The sequence below is a fragment of the Lottia gigantea genome (assembly GCF_000327385.1).
Source record: "Lottia gigantea unplaced genomic scaffold LOTGIsca_297, whole genome shotgun sequence".
NCBI lineage: Eukaryota > Metazoa > Mollusca > Gastropoda > Lottiidae > Lottia > Lottia gigantea.
In genome coordinates this window covers 46,999-68,970 of record NW_008708972.1, presented here as the reverse complement: position 1 = coordinate 68,970, position 21,972 = coordinate 46,999, and the positions used below count along the sequence as shown (strand labels likewise).

The 21,972-nt window shown below is 32.5% G+C and overlaps 5 protein-coding genes across 5 annotated transcripts; 1 reads left to right on the top strand and 4 right to left on the bottom strand.

Annotated features, from left to right (window-relative positions):
- Positions 1–1,596: 1,596 nt before the first annotated feature.
- LOTGIDRAFT_239541 (hypothetical protein) lies at positions 1,597–5,678 on the top strand (the record flags this gene model as incomplete). The annotated part of the gene is made up of 2 exons (XM_009056988.1): positions 1,597–1,915; positions 4,694–5,678. 2 exons carry the CDS (start codon positions 1,597–1,599, stop codon positions 5,515–5,517), a joined length of 1,143 nt encoding a protein of 380 aa, XP_009055236.1. The 3' UTR covers positions 5,518–5,678.
- Positions 5,679–6,035: 357 nt separating this feature from the next.
- LOTGIDRAFT_239540 (hypothetical protein) lies at positions 6,036–8,538 on the bottom strand. Its single transcript, XM_009056987.1, has 4 exons — positions 8,457–8,538; positions 8,064–8,172; positions 7,561–7,798; positions 6,036–7,126 (listed from the first exon to the last, which is right to left on the bottom strand). Exons 2-4 carry the CDS (start codon positions 8,145–8,147, stop codon positions 6,945–6,947), a joined length of 504 nt encoding a protein of 167 aa, XP_009055235.1. The 5' UTR covers positions 8,148–8,172; positions 8,457–8,538; the 3' UTR covers positions 6,036–6,944.
- A 1,529-nt stretch (positions 8,539–10,067) lies between these two features.
- On the bottom strand, positions 10,068–12,872 carry LOTGIDRAFT_239539 (hypothetical protein; the record flags this gene model as incomplete). The annotated part of the gene is made up of 3 exons (XM_009056986.1): positions 10,068–10,571; positions 11,146–11,311; positions 11,779–12,872. 3 exons carry the CDS (start codon positions 12,870–12,872, stop codon positions 10,068–10,070), a joined length of 1,764 nt encoding a protein of 587 aa, XP_009055234.1.
- A 4,827-nt stretch (positions 12,873–17,699) lies between these two features.
- Positions 17,700–18,006, bottom strand: LOTGIDRAFT_145188 (hypothetical protein; the record flags this gene model as incomplete). Its single annotated transcript, XM_009056985.1, has 2 exons — positions 17,700–17,876; positions 17,929–18,006. Coding segments are annotated over 2 exons (255 nt in total), but the record flags the coding sequence as incomplete, so codon positions are not given.
- A 2,515-nt stretch (positions 18,007–20,521) lies between these two features.
- On the bottom strand, positions 20,522–21,670 carry LOTGIDRAFT_83307 (hypothetical protein; the record flags this gene model as incomplete). The annotated part of the gene is made up of 1 exon (XM_009056984.1): positions 20,522–21,670. A coding segment is annotated over one exon (1,149 nt), but the record flags the coding sequence as incomplete, so codon positions are not given.
- Between the last annotated feature and the right edge of the window lie 302 nt (positions 21,671–21,972).

Sequence of the window (21,972 nt, the reverse complement as noted above, 5' to 3'; positions counted from 1 at the left end):
AAATATATTACAGTGGATGTCGAATGAAAATTGTGTTTGCAATTTGGCTTAGAAGGAACTAAAAAGAAAAATACCTTCAGGTTTTTCTCGGGAATATCCAGATCTCGAGACAACTGTTCCATTACTTCAGGCTCTGGGTATGGCGTATCCAGAAATATTTTTTCTAATGATCGGACTTGTTGAGGACTGTAATTTGTTCTAGTATTCTTCTTGCTTCAAACGTTTTCAGGATCAGACGTTTTTCTACCCTGGTCTGTGGTGGAAATGGGTGGTAGAACAACAGGTGATGACGAGGTGGCAGGTTGGGGACCAGAATCAGATACAAAAACAAAACTACCTGAGTTTTTGCTGTATATTTTAATCAAATTTTTCGGCTTATCCATCCGTGATGTTGGTCTGTACGACCACCCGCATGTCTGCTATGTATATTGTACAGAAATAAACCTATTTCCATGTGCCACAATGTGATCATGACAATGTTGACCGAAGTCCAATAAAGTCGGAAAATTAAAGTTCATAGTTCAATATTTTCTTAGGTTGATTTTTGTCCCGAAAGGTTTTCAAAGAAGCAATGCGTAGACCACCATGAAACATCCTGAGATGAATTGGGTTCACTGTGGGGCAGTTTTTTGGTGAATCACGTGTCCAAATCATTCCAAGATTCCAAGGTACAATATGATTTTAACCGGAAACAGAGCACAATGTAATCTACAACATGAACATTTAATAATATTAAATCTTTGAAGTCACCTTTAGTTTATAATAAGATGCAAAAGAACGAAGAAATAATACCTTAATATATCTAGTCAGAATTTTAACATTATTTAATAACAAAGATTAACTGCATGAACCAATTTTCGTGATGTGGCGAACTTTAACACCGTATAGAGAGACTATGCAATAAAGCTCCACCAAAAATAAAAAATGTTTGGCTCGTTGGTTAGCTGTTATTTGTAGTGTGAATGATCTTGATCTACATCATAAGAAATTTATCTTTTGATCTAATTCAAAATTAGTTAGAGCGTAGGAAGTCTGATAGGTGTTAATTTGAGACAAATTCGCGAGCAACAGATCTTCAGGGCAGAAACGACAGCTAATATTATTCTTTCCAAGTGGTATTTTGATAAGAATTTGTAAAGGTGTTTGAATATATGAGATTTAATACAAATAGCGTTTACTGTTTCGCATGGCCACTATTGAACAGAGAAAGCTATGAAGTGTACATTAAAGTGCATGTATAGGATACGATTAAGGGTCACGTTCCATATAAAGCAACAGTTACTACTATACATTGAAATATTTAAATCTGGTATGAAATACTTCATGGGTTCAATAAACGTCGGCCCTTATTCATAACACAGTAAATCAATGGAGTGGTTTGAATAAATAAACCTTCTATATAGAAGAAAATTATTTCTAAGTAAACGTATAGAAAACACACCAGCGTAACCCTACTGGCGAACTCACGTATATATAGGGAAGGATTTCTTCATAAAGGTGTATTTATCGGTATAATCAGACCGTATTAAATATATAGTATACGGGAAAAACAAATAGGTTTTTTAATATAGAGATCAGTTTGTTTGTGAAATCAACATGAGTAGCCGCTCCAGGACAAGTTCTCAAGGAAAGAGATGGAATGGAAAGAATACTACCAGCACTCATTGGAGTTCTCAATCTTACTCGATGAAGGAGATTCCTGATCAGTTTAGTTTACCACTGGTGGTACGGTGTAATCCTCAAACATTGTTTACAAAGAGGTCCCAACCGTTACCAGTGAACCTCGGTCAACCTATGTTATTGTATGAGAGTAGAACTGTCAGAAAATTATTAGCTAGAAATGTATTATATGATGAACGTGCTAAGAAATTTGGAGAAACTGATGAAACTGTTGTTATACCAGCTGATTATCAAGGTTTGTTAACTAGTAATGTTAATTTTCTTAACATACATTTTGCTGTTTGCTGCTCTTTTGACGATAGAGCAAAATTGGTGCAAGGTTATTTGTAACATTTACTGCATGTTTTATTACTAATTGTCCTGTACAGTTGACAAGACCATGAAAGGTTATTGTTAAATTTTGGAAGCAAGAGGTTTCTTTTGAATCAGATGGGCTCACATAAGTAGAGAATTTATTAATATACATTAATATATATTTTAAGTGTAAGTCCCACTTTGAACTTATGTCATAGCGCGATTAAAGGAAGTATCTTTTCGAAACGTTGTAAGTTTTCCAGGAATAAAAAGAAGTTTGAAATATTCTTAATTAACGATACACAAAAGTCATCTTCGATCCAAATTTTGAACTGGCATTCACAATGACGTGTTTGAAACGTTAAACAGTGTTACATCGTTTTACACACAGTTCTGAGTAGTCTTTGAATACGAACTCTTAGAAAAATTTCAAAGTTATTCACGAATGCTTTAGTTTTTTAGTAGAAACCCTATTGCTTGTTGTGGTAAAAATATCATTCAGAATACTTGTTCATCACACATCATTGATCATGCGTTCAAATGTCAAACTGGGTTTTAAACTTAAGTTCAACATGTTACTGGCGAGAGTGGACCTAAAATTCAGCCCGATAATCAACAAAGTTAGGTTGTTTCCTAATATTACTTCAAGTTAAGACTAGAATCCAAACAATGCCTTAAAGCGAACATTTTGGTGTCACATTTTTAAAAGATAACTATTAAATCACAGTAAACACGCCTGTTAGAATTATGCTTGAGTAGATATGATTTTGGCCTTTATCTGAAAGGTGTATAGAAAGTAACTGTAAGCTATTTAAGGTAAAGTGAATAAGAGCATGACTTGATCCCAGAAAATATTTCAAATGGATGAATAGTTTTCGTCAATTACGTAAAATTAAATTGAGTAAATGATCTTCAGTTACATATCTGTTCAAAAAAACCAAGATTTTCTACAACAAATTTAAATTGGAGTTATCAAGCGAATGAACTTGCTTTGATTGTGATCCAACCGACTACTTATTCACCACCCGTTTGCTGACCCCGAACATGTATAAGAACATGTTTGTCATAAAAGTTATGCTTCAGAAATTTCACTTAAAAGCTTAACTGTGGACATACGAACAAATAATTGTCAAATGACACGAAGCTGTATTATTTGTGATACAGTAAAAATCTATTTCAGATTTTTGATATTGAAAAATTCTATTTTTCATACTAAAAATTTGTAATTGCAAGATGGTTTGTAGAACGCGACAGAGTCTATTGTTGTGATCCGATTTTGTCGAAACCTGATGTTGATAACTTTATGTAGATTTCAAAGAATTTTTGTATCATTAGATTCTGGATGAATTTGAGATTTAGGTGTAAGATGGTTTAGTTATTGGCAGAGCATAATACGCCGATTTGCATTTATAAAGAATGTCGTATTTTTGTCAGATTATGATCTCGAATAAGCAAATGAGAACTTTGATGAGATTTTGTTGATCATTGTCCATTTATTATTTTGAATTGTACCTTTAGTTTCGCTGTCATGAAATTTCGCTGGTGAAGTAGCTTTTTACAATGACCTCCCTGTCATTATTTATAGCAATAGTAATCGGAGAACAATACCAACAACAAGACACGCCCATGCTTGCATTTACATTATTTGAATAGGATGTACTAATAGCTCGCTCAGAGAAATTTTAATTTATTCAAACTTCATATAGACTATATAACATAAAATATTTTCTATACATGTACCCACACTATAATATAATATATAATTTGTCATTTCATAATCCAGTGAATCCCTTATATAGGCTACTTATATAATAGATCTAAAGTCATATTAACCTTTCAATGTATTGAATGGATTAGTAAATTTACAATATGTATGTGTAGGTGTATCGGGCATACTTCATGTTTCAATATGCACCATTTTTAGTCGGACGTCTGTGGGGCTTGCCATTCCTTTGAAAGCTTGTACAAGAAGTGTCTTTTGGCCTGAGTGAAATTTGCGGTAAAATGAATTGAATTACGAAAGGCAAAGACCTCGAATAAAAATCTGAATAGCCAAGTACAAGCTTTAAATTCCCTCAATTATTCTCGAGTGCGAATACCAAAGTAAAAATAATTTCTTAAAAGACATCTAGCATTTCTAAGTTTGATATATAGAAGCAACATTGTGGAACAACAATTCAAGTTTCGACGCGGTTCTCCTTCAGGCACACAAAGTGGTGAAATCAGAAAAAAATATTGTCGGTATATAACTCTTTAGCTGTGCCTTATTAATCGGTCAATACTCTATTAATAAAGTCTGTCTTTCATAGTGTATTTAACCTGATATATATTACAATACTTTTTACCAAACAACTGGATAATCCTTAATCCTGCTTATTGTATTCTAGTGTATTACCCTTCTAACTTAATATAATTCTACACACCTGCCCTCATAGGCATAGGATCCTAAAACAGAAAGGGGAGAGGGGGGATGAAAATGGCTACCCTGTGTCTTATATGATCATAATATAAAAGGTCATGGGACTGGGATTAAAAAAGTCCCTACTTTTATGGACCAATAACACACACTCATTTTTATAACACGGCTTTAATAAAAATAACCTCTATGACATTAATTCAGAGTTTCGATGGATACAAACATATTTTTAACAATCCAGCTGCATCGTACACATGACATTTCATCTTTCTTACTCATATTTGTTTTAATTTTATCTTCCAGGACACTTCTTAAGATTAAATGCAAGAACAGCACGAGATGAAATAATTCATAATAGTGTAGAATCACTGGCTAAGAGTAAAGCAACAGCGTTCGTGAATGTTAACAAATTAACAGCTTTTCAAATTGGCAAGAATCAACAAAGTAATTATTATCCACGTTTGGAATTTTCACCTGGTAGCGTCTTTATAGTGGATAAAATGTTTAAAGGTACCACTCGACAGAAAGTTGAAGGCGTCACTCCAGATATCGAGAATCCAAAACAAGAGCTTTGTTATTTGAAATGCCGTGACGAAAGAAACATTGATATTTTGATACCATTGGGTCACCCTGGAGAATTTATAGAAGTTCTACCAAATACTGATGAACAAAGTACCAAATTATCAATGCTCAGTTCCCAAATTATCACCAACCAAAAATTCCCTCAGCTGTTACGTTATGTTTATGGTGGAACACGACCACGTCTGACGTCATATTCTGGTCTCTTTACTGCCCTTGATTCATTTGAAGAAACTAGCCTTATTGGGTGCGTTTTAAATTCTTCTGGATATACTCTGGTTGAACTACCATTAACATCACCATTATCATTTCAAATTGCTTTAAATAGCAACGATCTTCTGAATGTCCCAGTCTTGAAACAAGCATGGCGACTCTGCAATAAACAATCCAACAGCTTTGCCAGCGATATGAAATTCAAATTTAAATTCGCTTTGAGACTTTTGGAATCCAATGTGCAAGAAAACAAAATGGATGATGATGACGATGACCCACCAAGTGCAACAAATAGTGCTAGATTTGGTATTACACATTCTTACATATATTTATAAACGTTTATCGACATTGAGTGTGTCTCTCAGAGCTACCAAAATGAACGGAAATTAACGACTTCAGCCGAATGGCTGTGAGCCTCAAGTTTTAGGTGAACTAAAATAATTTCTAACAAAACATACTCTTGCATATGGCTGAATATAAGTTGGAAATAATCAATAAAATAGTTGTTGTATATTTATATATCGTTTTTTTTTAAGTTTACATAGCGTGTTTGTTTAGATCCACAGCCACAGACTTTTTATTTCGATTGCAATAATTGTTTGAAATTTTTAAAAAAGTTTTGATTTCTAGTGTATACTTGAGTTTGGTATAATGAAACATAAAGGAGTAATTTTCATGCTATTCATTTTAACAGGGACGAAGATTCTGTGTATTCCAAACTTGTTTGATGCTAAGGATCGAAGTATCCAATTGTGTTCTCGTTTCAATTTCACTTCTTTCGTTGTGGTCATTTTACCCATTTCTATCATTAATGGTTTAAAATCTTGTTTTAGTTTGTTGAAATTGGCTTATTCCGCTATGATGTAGTTTAATATATATATTTTAGCTTTTACATGATATTTTTTGTATGATATACAGAGAGAATAAAGTATAAATAGAGTAGACAATGTACAGCTTTTTTCAATCCATGAATACCTAAGTTAATCGTTACACGCAAATCTGCGTTTACAACTGATCAGTTCAGAATCTAATGCGACGTCTTGTTTTCAAGCCATACAACAAAATCTTACACCTTACAGCACTCTGGATGTTAAGAATTTCGACACTTAAAAGGCATGATTCTCTTTTGCTGTTATTACCAAATCTCGTTCAATCCACACAAGAATGATAATAATTATCTCGAAAGAGATATTGCTATCCTATTTTTAGGAGCACTTGGCGAGTGGCGACGGGGTTGAATTTTGAGAATAATTGGGTGCCAAAACCCAAAAAACTGCACCAGTTGCTAGAACATTACCTCTGCACGTGAATGACATGGAAAACATTAATCCCACATGCAACAAATTTATATATTGCTATCAATCAGAATGATCCCCTCACATTAGAGAGGATCGAACAATCATTAGTATCTTCATTTAATAAAAAGAGTTAACGCCAAAGCCAATTAATGGTGACATGGTACAAACATTATGTGAAAATGCTCCTCTTCTCTCACATCAAATCTGAGGGATTGGATTATAGTATTGTGTTACTTCAACTGTTTTCGCAACTTTCTGTAAGATGGAGTCCTATCGGACAGTGGAATAGGATAAATAGATAAACTTTGAGTTGATTTATTTTAAATCATTTCAAGAATAACCAGTCTTCAAAAGACTAAATTAAGTTAAATAAGGACGTATAACTCGGATTCTTTTCGGTATAATGAAATATATTAGCAGACAAAATAAAACAATACATAAATAGAATTAGGACCACTACTAGTCTATGCTGTAAATCTTGTGGTAAGTCGATTGGGAAATTTTTCCTGGTAGAAACCATCTGCTGCTCGTCCAAATTTCATTATATTGGGTCCTGGTAAATTTGTATTCGGTCGACGATACATATCGATGGTCGTATAACGTAATGGGTCTTGTTCTTTTTCGTAATGATGTAACGTTCTGGAACCTGAAAACATAAAATGGTAAAATTGGCCTTTGATCAATGACACACACAAAAAAAAGTTATCTTAATTCCAAAACCAAATATGATGACATGGCCCTTGGCCAGATTGTTCATCGATCCTTAAATCATTTTGGTGCATATATTAACACTTTATGGAATGTTTATTTATTTGCATTCCATACCAGATGGATAATCAGATTCAATTAGTCGAATATTCTGCTTTTGTCAATAAAATTTGCGTGGTATTCTTCGTTGAACATTGTCAGTCCAGATTTTCCAGTGTAATGGTTAGGATACATTATTACCAACGCTATTTTAGCACGAATATACTCAGATCATGAATGGTATGGTGAGCTACAGACGCACAAGACATAGTAACCCTTGCAATAATTGGACCTGGTACCCCGTACATCAGTATCTATTGAAGATTGACTAACCTGCTTTCTGTGGTCCCCATCTTTCACCAGCTCCTAATCTACATGTATCATGATTAGGGTCTGGAAACCGACTAAATTGTTCGCCTATATAACATGATTTTTCTGTAGGATAACCTCCACGTGTTGTAGTGGAGCTCATAGCATAAGCAAATCTGGCTTTAATTGGTTGTTCTGTTCTCTTTCGCTCTTCACTCATTTCTTCACGAACTGCTGGTCCCATAAAGAAAGGACTGGAATCCTTAAACAAAACATTCAACATTATCAGGAATTGTTAAAAGTTCATATTTATTTGCTATCTGTACATAATGGTTTGATCCATTTGCTCCTTCAACAATTATCGAACGTAAAATAGACTAGAAATGGCGGACCATGGATGCAGAAGGAGCAGTCGAGACTGAACCTAGTTGATGAGTAAGAGCATAATGATATACAAAGTTCCATGCAATTCCATTGAAAGAAAGTCGAACGTTGTGTATGATGTTTGAAAATATCGCCATACTAACCTTTTTGATATTTCGAAGTTGTTCATCTGTTAATACTGTATACGGAGTATTGGCTTCCAGGGGTCGTTTTGTTATCATATCCATTCTGAAGAATGTTATACTTTGTAATCTAAATTGAAATAGAAATTGCTACTATCAGCTGAACATGTATATAATCGGGAGAATATGTAGTTGACCACATCTGCGCCAATCGAGAAATATTTCACCCCCCTCAGCCAGCCACTCCCCCGAGAGTGTCAAATAATTATTCACAACTGCCTCAATAAAGAACAGATTAATATACCAATTAGCCTGTATTCCCATGAATTGCGAGCTCTGCTGACTACGGATTCTGTTTAGGGTCACTCTGGTCAAGGTACTTTGGATCTGTGAGAAAATTTAGTTTAACCCTACCTGATCCAAGACTTGGTTTTTTCTTTGACACACGATATAGTATATTTCACCTGATTATATATAGAAGTATTTGTAAGTAGTCCTAACAGTTATTCATTTGGATTATCTGATTAACTATTTATAGTTACTATCGTATCTAAGGACGCCAAAGTCAATAAGTTATAAAGGGAGGTAAGAGATAGAAAATTAAAGACACTATTGATTGACAATAGCTCTTCAACGAAAGCTCAAATGATTAATTAGATTTGAAATGAGACCATGACAATTGTTAGCGATGACTCTATTATTTTGACTCCTAAGTATATAGTGAACAGTTCATAAAAACTTTTGAAAGTTTAGACATGTTGCTTGTTTGACCAGATTACCTATTCTTAGTGATACAATGTATTCCTGGTTATCTGGTCTCTCTGGATATTTCAATGTACAAATGGACCTGCCATTATTTGGTCAGCATTGAAAAGGTAGATGCCACTCTTTCAAGAGAACAGTTCATAAGAAAAAAAAGAATTTGGAAGCAGTAATGAAAAATTGTCTAATTCTTCTATTTCTTAGAGCATAAAGCCAAACCACTGAGGGTCATTAATGATGCTTTAAACTTATTGGTAAATTGCAAAACAATCATAAAACTGAAGACAGTTCAATATCAAAAAAGAAAAATGTAATTGATTTTATTTTATTATAAAAAGCACTTTTGTAAAAAAATCTGTACAAGGAAACCAACAACAATGAATAAAGCAACAATGAAACAGTTAAATACATAATATAATGAACAATCTCTCAATAAAACCTACTACAAAGGCTTGGAAACCTCCTTTGAATCCATTTGCTGAGACACAGATAACATGAAACAGTCCTTTGAACATAATTCTTTAAAAAAAAAAAAGGCAAAGGATAAACCATGATTTCTAATCTGCTGGTGTGGTAATAATACTGTTATTTAGAAGAAATTATAATTAGAAGATGTTTATAATTGGTAAAATATTATTAAGATACTGTACTAGTGTGACTGAACTATCTCTACTGTAAGTTACAGTATTTACCATGTCATATCTAAACAATATAACAAATTTATAACCAAAACAACACACCATTTCATCATTTGATAAATTATCTTGAAGAGAACCATTCATCAGAGGTTCAAAGTATGATGCATGATGTATGAAATGACTATATTATGTCTAAATGTCCCACTTTGTTTTTAGTTGTGTCAATGGCTATATCCAGATACCTTGATGTAAGATTTAAATATAACACAAATTACAACATTGAAGATTGTAAATAAGCTAAATTAGTGTCAGAAAAGACAGAATATTGCACATAGAATTAATATGGAATCTCCCTTTTAATCAGTTCCCATGGGTGAATCTGGAAATCTTTTTATGGTTAAAAACTGAGTTTCAGTTGTATTTTTATATAAATATTGGAAATAATATACATGTTATGAACACAGTGGTATATAAATTTAATGTAAATGTAATCATTAATCATTAAACAGATATCCACCAATAGTAGCTAAGGACATCAGAATAGAAAAAGTCAGTAACGGTGTGATCATTATTTATCATTCTACACATACAATTTCAATGAGCATTAACTCCTGCCTGACACAAGCTACACAGCTGTACCATCATCATTAGATTTTTCAGCACGTTCTGATAATATAGTTAATAACTGATCAAATTTACGATGTCTATCAACACGATTAACACTGCTACCTCGAGCTCCCCATAGTAAATTCAATTGTAATCTTGTATCAAAAACTTCCGAAATGTCTTCATCTCCTTGAAAATCTGCCATTACAGCTCTTCCTGTTATTTGGTACAGTTCCACCTGAGCAGCAATCACTCGTGCTGTGTCCAAATGAGTTAAAAACATTTCCAATCCTGCAATTGGATTTATTCGTTCCCATGGTAACTCATTTAACACTGTTTCTAAATCACGCTCTAATAAATATACTAAAGGGTTGATATTTGGCACACACACATTCTGTAAAGGGAGAGAACTAGTACCCTCATTTAAAGATTTGTATGCAGTTTTTAGTTTGGTATCTAATATATAAGCACTATTTGTATGATTCTGACGTAAAATTAAACGAGTTGTTTTCAATCTTGTTACCTGGAAAAAAGGCAAAAAATTCAATTATTGTATTAATTATACAACAGAACCATATAATTCATTGTCTGCAACAATTGGTAAAATTTAAATTAAAGAAAGAGTGGAAAGAGTAAGTGCAGCGAAATGAAATGAATGGAGTTTTTCGTCCTACTTCTCTGCACCATGCAGACGGGCAAAGCCATTCAGGGTGCAATGATGGAAATTTTGCCAGGACAGCGGCATTAGCCTGCTTTTTCTTAACGTGCACAGCCTTAATACATAGCGAATACAGTCAACCAGAGCCTTCAAAAGAAAAACTGTAAACATTGTGGCTTTGTGTTAACAGATTTTCTTTTGAGAACTCTAATTGGCTTATTCATATTCGAACAATCTAATCAAATCGCTTTTTGTACAAATTTCCATAATACAAAAAAGGTGACTATTGCGGTCAAAGTATAAGTACACAGTTCATTATAGCTTGACATGGTGAAGATAAGAACAATCTGAAACCTAGCAGACTGTCAAATTTAAATCATTGCTTAAATAGAATTCATAAAGCTCATTGACATTTGTCTATCATTTAAGATTCACTTACAAGAGGGGACATAATGCCATCCATTACGTTAACAAAACCAAATAAATTTCCCAATAGTTTGAGTTCTTGAGAAACCATGACCCACTGACTTATCATTTGAGCTCGTTCACTAATAGTACTACAAGTTAATATAGTTACTATCACTAATAACTTCATACAGTGACATCTGAAAAACACAAAAATTAGTCAAATCTGAATCTATCTTGTAAAATAAAAATAAGAAAATAATGTTTCAATTAAGACAAAAATCCTGCAAGGCATACAGCCGATTTCTGCTCTGGCACAGCTTTAGCTTCCAATTTGCCCTTCAATTCAGCAAAGTCATCACACCCAAATATGTCATTAACCATCTTGATGCAAATACAAGTACTGTCAATAACAACCAGGACAGTCTAGAAATTTCACGATATATATTTACTGGAAGATGTTGGATATATTTATAAACCCAATACTGATGAATTTTTTTTATCCATTTTGATAGAAAAATTTCCATACCACATTCAAACGTGATTCTTGTTTAGTTTCAAATGCTCAAGAACATAAAGCAGATATTTCCAAATTTATCAATCTTAAGGATCGGAAAGTAATAAGAACTACACACAAGAAATACAATGATTTAATTTCTTTACCAACCTCTCAATCAGATCTTGACGTAGTTGCTTCCCTTGAGGTAATGTTAATAGCTCTAGTCCCGATTCAACACCCATTCCAAAATCTTCATGACTTAAAACATGAACACATTGTAAATCTGTTTTAGTACAGTGTAAAGCTAGAGTCCTTGGATCCTTTTCTAATAGAATACCTTTAATGGTGATCATACTCCCTGCTTCTAATGGCTTACAGTCATTGGGTAACACATTAAAGTTACTTCCAGTAAGGTTAAAACTCATTTCATTCTTTATCACAGGAATGGTTATTTTCCGTCTTTTCATGAAAGTATTATCATATTTATTGTTTATGTTATAAATATCTTGAGAAGAAAATTCTTTTTGTGGAGATTTCAAGTCTGGGAAGTTCCGATTACTGAGCACTTTCCCATATAATTCATGTGATAGGAGTGGATTTGGTTTGATGTTATTAAAATTATTGTCATAAATGTCAAAAGGACTAGATATACACACTGGTGTAGTTGCGTCTGGTGATACAGGCTGAGAGTTGTTCCCCTTTAACCAACTGGGATCTTCTTTAACTTGACAATAATCTGAGTAATCTCTACCATCATCTTCATACAGGGCTATATTTCTCACTTGGACCTTAGGTCGTTGTTTGTACTTGACTGATGGTATTCGACTAGGTTTTGGTGGGGCAGGTTTGGATAAATCACTATCTGAACCTATTTTGTTGCAGGCCAGAGTATTTGGTACATGGAGTGTTTCTGACATTAATACTGGTTCACTACCAGATCTCTGATGATAATTATAAACTGGTCTGTCTCGGGATGGAGAACGGCGATGTTTAGAAACAGGTACATTAATTGCTGGTAAACTGTCAGAACGATCCATTGATTGGATTTGGATCTTTGGTGCATCTCTCAGTTCTTCAACAGACAACATTGGCTGACTGCCAGTTCGATATGGTCTTCTTCTATCCATTTTTGGACTATTTGTAGGACTATCTGATGGTGAAGCAAATGGACTTGGTCGTGGACTTTGTGTAGGAGTATAAGCACCAGCAGAAGATAAACTACTTAAAGCTCCATATTTGGAGTCATAGTAACTCAATGGCATAGAGCGTGAGATTGGTTGCTTTAATACAGCTTTAGAAGTCTGTGTCACAAATTTAGATTTGGATAAATAATGATGAATAAGATCTTGGATCGCTTGAAATGAATCGTCCTCAAACTGATAAAGTATTTTAGGTAGAGCTCCTCTTTCTGCTTCTTGAACACTTGCATTGATCATAAAATGAAGAGGAACACCATGCCAACAACAGGTCAGCACAAAATCACCAGGTTTTGAAATACAGTCTCGCACTAAAAATTCACCATCAGCCTTCACAATGGCTTCTGCATGTTGTCTGGTGATGTTACCATGATACCATCCATGACTTTTGAGTTCAGAAGAGTCTGAATGTAATTCTCGTTGTAAATCTGCCTGGAGTTTTTCAGGTGATACTGTGGAGTAGTCAGGATGACTCAATGGTGATGGTGGAGAAACTCTGAAAGAAGAGATGAAAGATAAAGTAGTCATAGACTTTCCATCTACCAGACTTAAATCAACGTATATTTTGACAAGAAACATCCATGATATTTTAATAATGTATAAACATGCAAATACCACAGGAGAGAATGTGTTTTTGAAAACCAAGTCCAGTCACATCAACAAATTTGCTTAAATGGATCCAAAAAATTTTCTTTATTAATGTTGAAAATGACCTGATTAAAACCTATATCAAAGCATAACTTTAAAACAAAATTAGAAATATTGTTTACTTACTGAACATGAGGTGATAGAATCTGATTTGGTTTATTCAGTGAATGATCTGGTGATTTATGACTACGTCCTGTAAATAGATAACACAACTCATTGAACCATAATCACAGACACCTTATAATCTTAGGAACCATTCAATCTGTATCAGTTTTAAGAATTACAATCTGACACCTGATTTTAGTATATCATTTAATAGTGTGGTTATTATAAGTCATGTAGTTACAAGATATACCTTGTACTATTATAGTATATCAAAGAAAACATTTGTTTTGGTTCTAGATGAAAAATAAACCTTGACTGCAAAATGTTTCAGATGTAGGACATAGAGCACTGAATTTTATATCATAACCAAAACTCATAAGAATGAAGAAAAATCACATAGAATATAGACATTCTAATAAGGACATATACATTGTTTGTTGATAGAGCTCAATTTCAAATAACAGAAACTCTGTCCAGATCTTTGTCAATTGTGTCTTTAATAATATTGTTAATATTTAAATGTAAATACTTTAATTTCTACATAGCAGAACATTCTAAACTTCCTCAAAATATTTTCATTGTTTTGTAGACTAACCAGACATTGGACTTTACTTTGAAAAGAAATACAGAAATTTACTCTATCAGTTTTACTAACTAAGTAACTTAACCTAAGAATAACTCAAGGAAAATATAAGAATATTAACATGGTATTACCTTTCTCATATTTCTCCTTGAGAATACGAAGACTTGAAACTATTTTGGCACGATGTCCACCATTATGAACTCCTAAATCTCTAATTTCAGATTCAGTCAGGTAAAGTAAATCCTGAAAATTAGATCACAAGATTTAACTCCAGTTTCCACACACATTAAAGTATTTTGGTTTGAAACATCCTTAATGATCAATTACCAATTACAATAACATGGTTTTAAATAACTACAAAATATGAAATAGACTAGAACTATTCCTCTTATCTTGCTGTCAGTATTTTAAAAGATAATTGAGATATCAATTAGTATGTATATGTAATAGAAGATTATTAAATAAACATGTGTTTTTACCTATATCACATTTATATAGCATCTTATTACTAGATATCACACCATTAATAAACCCCTTTAAATCTTTCATGATATACATGCAGTATGGAGAACAAATATTTGATAATTAATATTGATCCTTTTTATTCATTGTGTCTAATCTAAATTATTTCCATATATGACATAATGGAATCTGCCATTGTTATGGAAATTCTCTAGATTTTTATGACATTTGTTAGCCTGAATAAATGGAAACAGACCTGTCATGTAAAACAGAATTACATTTTACCTAGGAATATATATGTACAGATCAAACTACTAAAAACAACATTTAAGTTTCAGTTATTTAATTCAAGGCATCTTTCTGAATTTTCTCAAAAAAAAAAACAATCATAATACCTCAACGATACATTTGTGTGCTTATCCCTGCTTGTCCCTACTCTAAGAAAATTTACTGTATAAATTTTTTGTGTTAAATAAAAGTTATATTGAAGTTCTAGTTTTTCTCTAAGCTTTCCAAAAGTATAACAATAATGATACATACTGTATATTTGTGCTCTTGTCCCTGCACAAAGTATTTCTAACTATATATCCTGATTAGCTGCGTATATAACAATTACTAGATTCCTATCCTTATCAATATTATGATATCATATCACAGGAAGGATATATATCTTATCTGTATTATTTCATTGGTTTATATACCACTTTCTTACACCAATTTGACAAGTATTTTAAGTGGATAATGGGGTATTGAAATTTGAAGGTCAAAATCATGAGAATTTGACTCCATGAACCTGAGCATGAAATATTGATTCATTCAGGAAAACGTATGATTTGATTTTAGTATGAAAAATATCTGAGTGATGTTGTGAAAATACATTCAATTTGAGTGGTATGGCCTCTGATCTAAGATATGTGAACAAAAATTAAGACTTATTTGGTCTCACTTGACCTTGTAAATAGCTTTCTTATTCTTAACACTTTAACAAAGATAAAAACAGATCTTAAAATTTGATCAATATCTGAAAAATTTAAAATAAATTTTAGTGACTGACAAATCAGTTTTTGGAAAAAAAAAGGCCATAGTTCAAAGCTTATGCTAGTAAATGACTTCGTACCTGACTTTAATGTGAACAAAAATGGATAAATTTCACACACATTATTCACAATTTGAATCATATCCTTAATGATATAGAACTGACGTTGGAGTGTTAGATCTCAAAACATCATGACAGGAAACCAACACTTGGATCTTTACTCATTGGCTTTCATTATAAATAATTTTATTATTAGGAAATATGTTAATGTCTTATGTTGAACGTAAGAATTGTACATGACTATATGCACATATTTGAGTGTGAACCACAATTTTCATTTTTCACAATAACATGAATAATGCTTTTGTTTTCAATAAAATGGTGTTTACATAATAGTTTAACTGTATAGCAAAGATGTTTAAGCTAATGTTCAAATATTGCTTCTCCCTTTCAGAAATTTCTATAGCCAATGTGCATATATTGCTTCTCCCTTTCAGCATTTGCTACAGCCAATAGACAATGTTCATATATTGCTTCTCTCTTTCAGCATTTGCTACAATTAATAGCCAATGTTCATATATATTGCTTCTCCCTTTCAGCATTTGCTACAGCCTATGTTCATATATTGCTTCTCCCTTTTAGCTTTTGCTACAGCCATTAGCCAATGTTCATATATTTATTCTCTCTTTCAGCATTTGCTACAGTCAATGTTCATATATTGCTTCTCCCTTTAATCAATTCTTAATTCCTAAATTTCAGATATTAATGGAAGTCATAAGACTCAATATTAGCAATTAATCAAACTTGTTTTTAAATCTACTTTTTCAATCAATTTTTGCAATTTGACACGTAAATTGCAGAAATCTGTCATTTTTTTAAAATTTCAGATTAAGTCATTACCACATACAGAAAAAGAATATAATTATAAATCACATGTCAAAACATGTCATTAAAATATGACAATAAAGTAATGTAGTAACTTTTTTAAATGTCAATAGTTATGACCTATAATAAGATACCTTCCAATTACATTTCTCTACTTGTCAAAGCCTTTAATGTATTTGGTTTGACACATAAAGCTAATGTTACTATTATCTCCTACAAGACAAGTTAAGATTCCTTTTTTCCAGTATTTAAACAACAACCAACAACTTGTTTTGAAAATGCATGCTGCGGCTTTGTATTTCTAAATATTTAGGCTACGATGGCAGATTTGAGCTACAATTTCAGTTTCTTTATCACCCTTTCGCAATTATTTGCTTTTCTGTGTCTCCTAACCTAATAATACAGCTAGATCAATTCTCTTTAACTTTAAAAATTTTATCAAATTTAAAAAAAAGTAAATATTTGAGTGTCTATGAAAGGTATGCTGGGGGATGAGTATAATATTGTTTTAGACAAACACACTGACCTAGCCCCAGGCATTAACCTAAATAGTTTTTTTTACGTATGGTGATATCTAATTACGTATATCATGTTTTGACAATTTATGATGTATCATAATGTATCAGATTTATCTATATAAATCTTTCATAAACCAAGTCCAAATTCTTAAGAATACCACAAAGTCATGTTGTTAAATTAAATAATATGATGATTAAAAGTGTATACAAAACAATTGGTTCTTGGAAAAATTGTTATTGTTTGAAACTTAGATATTCACTACCAGATTGTCCTAAAATTTTAGTTATACCCAAAATTCTGCAGGAATTCAGTTTAATCAACAGACCATACTGTGACTCAGTTGTCAATATGGCACCTCTCTCTCAAATTGTTTTTATTGTGCATAATTGATGAAAAAAAAACTTACCTCAACCCCCACATATTGTGTAAAAAGTGGTAGATAGTCGATAAGCCCTATAGCCTCTAACCATGTTGATACTGCTATATGTTTAGTGGCCATTAACTGTTGGTTGTACTTCTTCTCTAAAACTAATCTGAAATATACACAAATACAAATTGATTACTTACTTAAAATATACACATACAAATTGATAACTAATCTGAAATATACACACTTACAAATTGATAACTTATCTGAAATATTCACATATAAAAATTAAAAACTAATCTGAAATATATACAAATACAAATTGCTAACTAATTTGATATATATACAAATATAAATTGACAACTGATCTGAAATATACACCAATACAAATTGATAACTAATCTGAAATATACACATATACAAATTGATAACTAATCTGAAATATACACATATACAAATTGATAACTAATCTGAAATAAACACCCATACATATTGATAACTAATCTGAAATACACACATATACCAATTGATAACTCTGAAATATACACCCATACAAATTAATTACTAATCTGAAATATACACACAAATAAATTGATTACCAATCTGAAATACACACATATACCAATTGATAACTCTGAAAAATACACACAAATAAATTGATTACCAATCTGAAATATAAACGTCAAACAAACATGGCCCCCCACTTTCAAAATTTTGGACAATTTACATAGAGAAAGAATAACCTGTTGCCCCCCTGGAAAATTTTGTGGCCCCTGCTCGGCTCTCTGAACTAATGTTTCTTAAAAACTCCACTGTGTAGTCAACCTTAGCATCTCTATGTCAACTGCGATGGATCTGATTAGTTGCTGAGAATCACCATAGACACACTACCACCATGAGAAATTGAAAAAGTATGCATACAAACACTTCATTTTATCTGTAATATGTAATAATAATTCACAGAAACTAAATGAATAAATTACAAACAATACCTGACTAAAGCAGACGGCATGATTTCAATCCTATCAGAGCTCAGAAACTATATCTAACATTCATGACTTGCAGCTACAACTAACTTTTTATCACACAATTTGTCCTTGCATCAACAATTAACAATCATAATATAAACAAACTACATTGTTATGTTACATTCAACACATAACAGTCAAAAGGTATTCACAGGTATGCAAAATAACATTTTCCAGTCCACGAGAACACAGATATATAAATGACTTCTGCCAAAATTGCCAGTGACATGTTAATTTTAACACTAACAAATGACTGTGGAATTTGAATAACAGGGTGTAATTGGAAGATAACAATAGGGGTAATTAGGGTAACAATGGTTGTAGGGTAATTTGGGATAAATTGCTCCACTAAGCTATCAACTATTTTATCTAAATGTCACAAGTTAAAATTACATGTCAATTTAGTTAATCTATTAAGGGGAGATTCATTCACAATGTCAATTGGCTCTGAGGTGGCCTAAGTATTGTGTATTTCTTTATAGAGAATATCAAAAGTTTGGATAGGGAAAACCTCAATTTCTCCATAGAGACAAAACAAAACTGCCAATTTTCTAATTAGCTGAGCTTCTGCACTGAGAAGAGAAATATCACTAAACTATTGATTTCTCAAGTGAGAAAAGGCAAATCACAGATTTATTCCACAGAGAAGAAACAGATCACTAAATACTCATCTAGAAAGCTGCAAATCAGATCGGTAACTCTTTGATGATCATGGACATCTGAGTTAGGAGATTCGAACATCTATTACTGTTCCTTGGGAAGGAAAAAAGCAATAGGACATCAAATATGCCCAGAAAAGCTTAATATATTTGGAATGTCATTTTGTTGGTACTTTAAAGTACCTGTACAAAAAAGTCCAAAATAGCTCCCACACATTTAAGTCCACATCAAAATCAGTATAATCAGATTGTAAAGTACATTGTTTCTCTTTACAAGGATGCAACAAGGCAAAATAAATGCATGTATATACTGACAACTATTTACTAGGTTTACTTGAGTTATACTTTTAATATCAAATCAATTAAAATATATAACAGTACAGGTAAAATAGGTCAAAAACACCATCAATATCTCACTCTACACCTGTTGTATTACTACACTAAATCTTCTAAATAAATACACTTCAAGTGGGTGTAAAGTGACCTTAAGTATAAACCTTGCTTACATATGAGGATTTTAGGTAAATTCTCAATTACTGTCAACATGTACATGGATTGATACTTTCATGGTCACATTAAATATTTGTGATGTGAAGCAAAACATTTGCCTAAGGCTTTCAATGATGTCCTTCAATGTCTTACAGAAATCTTAATAAAGTATTATGAAAAAGTCCAGAATCTTCAAGGCTATGTCTATGATTGTTCCTTATTGAATTTGTAATGATCTCAAATTTGCCTGTATCAAGAATTATTCACCAATCATAAGAACTATAACATATTAATCTTTACTTGGGTTACAGACCCATCTATTTTGAAGCTTCTTTTTACCTTTGTATAGATTATAGCTCAAAATATTCAAAGGCGAAATCATCAGAAATTCAAAATGTCAGGCGTATTCTCTTTTCATAATGACATATGGTTAATTTGATAATAATTATTTAACACACCCACATCCTAACTGTAACATTGTGGAGACAAATATTCTACAGTAGAACCTCATTTATCTGCACATTTACAATTTACAAATGCATATTTGTTGTAACAAGTGACATAACATTAGATTTATGTACTTTGTATGCTTGTATAATCCTGATAGAAAAACTGTGATTGTATATCATTTTTTTATTTCATTTCAATAAAAATGTATAATAATAAACAATAAGATGTAAAACAACAACATATTATATCATTCTTGGCAATTGTCCTCTATGGTCGTTTGGCTTCCTTTTGAATGTTTGAAAGATGCAATTAATGAAGATATAGCATTAACTTGATCTATTTCACCATTATTTTCATAAAAATAAAGGAGGGCTTCCAGATGTTCCCTAGCTTCATGTGATGTCGGAGCTAAACATGTTGTTTCATCGTCTACATCATTATCATCTGATGATTCATTTTCCCCATCCACAAGTCTGATGATGTCATCATCTGTTAGTTGGTCACAAGTTATTTCTTCTTTGTCAATATTCACATAGTCTTCAGCAGTCATAATGTCATCACTATCAGGTAAGCCTACTTTTTTTAGAATTGCGCGTAATTCAGCAAGTGGGGTATCAATCCCTTCCTTGTTATCATTTCCATTTTGGTCTATGACATCCAAATGACTGAAACAATTGGAAATGGTAGAGGCTGTCAGGGCATTCCAGGCGTCTTTAACAAAACGGATTGCTTGTCTCAAATTTAGTGATTGGGACATATCACGTTCGGCACAACCAATATAATGTTTCACTAAAAATTGTCTGTAATAAGCTTTGAATGCATGTATGATACCAGCGTCCATTGGTTGAATAGAACCTGTTGTGTTGGGAGGTAGAAAATAGAGTTTTACATTGGACAACTTTGTATTTGAATTGTGTCTGGCAGCATTATCACACAATAGCAACACATGTCTACCTTTGGCTTTCATTTGACGATCAAACGAAATCAACCAATCAGCAAACAGTTCTGAGGTCATCCATGCCTTTGCATTAAACCTGTATCGGACATATAATTCTGGGTTAAAATACATACCAAAAGAATGTGGTCTTCTTGTCTTACCAATCACAAATGGTTTAATTTTCATTGTACCAGTAGCATTGGCACATAAAGCAACAGTTATTCGCTCCTTTGAACATTTGACACTAGACACTGATGCTAAAGTATAAGTAGGACCTAACTTAAAGAGCAGATCAGTCTCATCAATGTTGAAAATGTTTTCATCCGTATAATCTGCTAACACTGAGTTTAATTTTTCCTCGCCTTTAATGTCTGTTGTTTTATTTTCACTTACAGCTTCACCCTTGAAATGACATCTAACAATAGAATGACGTGTTTTGAAACGTGCAAGCCAACCACGAGAATAGGCGAAATCCGTCACATTTAACTTAGTTCCAATATCTTTTGCCTTTTCGATAAGCAACATATCGCTAATTGCTACATTTCTACTGTTCATGTCATGAATCCACAAATTAAGTCCTTCTTCAAGTTTTTCATGCTTTGCATGCCGAGTTCGCGATAACGATGACGAATCTTCAGGAATATTCAACCACTTTTCTTTGTTTCGTACAATATCACCAACAGTAGATTTACCTATTCTATGACCAAATTCTTTCTCAAAATGTTGACTTAAAGCATCTAAACTAGCCTTAGGATACTTTATTTTATATTCACAAATTTCCTTTTTTTCACGTGCTGTAACCTCAAAGCGTTGACGTTTAGTTTGTTGAGTAGCCATGATTGATTCTGAAAGTCTGAATGATCGAATGAAATGGACAGAGTTTGTTATTTATGCCATATTGTTCTCTAATCAATAAACTAATTGATCCCAAAATGTTGATTTATTAATCAGTGATCACATGACATCAGTAATACCACTAATGCGGAAGCCAGTTCAAA

Excerpts from the sequence above, each read along its gene's own strand:
- LOTGIDRAFT_239540 (XM_009056987.1), bottom strand. The coding sequence starts at position 8,147 with ATGGATATGATAACAAAACGACCCCTGGAAGCCAATACTCCGTATACA. Across the intron at positions 7,799-8,063 it reads AACTTCGAAATATCAAAAAG|GATTCCAGTCCTTTCTTTAT; the intron begins GTTAGTATGGCG and ends GTTTTGTTTAAG. Across the intron at positions 7,127-7,560 it reads ATGGGGACCACAGAAAGCAG|GTTCCAGAACGTTACATCAT; the intron begins GTTAGTCAATCT and ends TTATGTTTTCAG.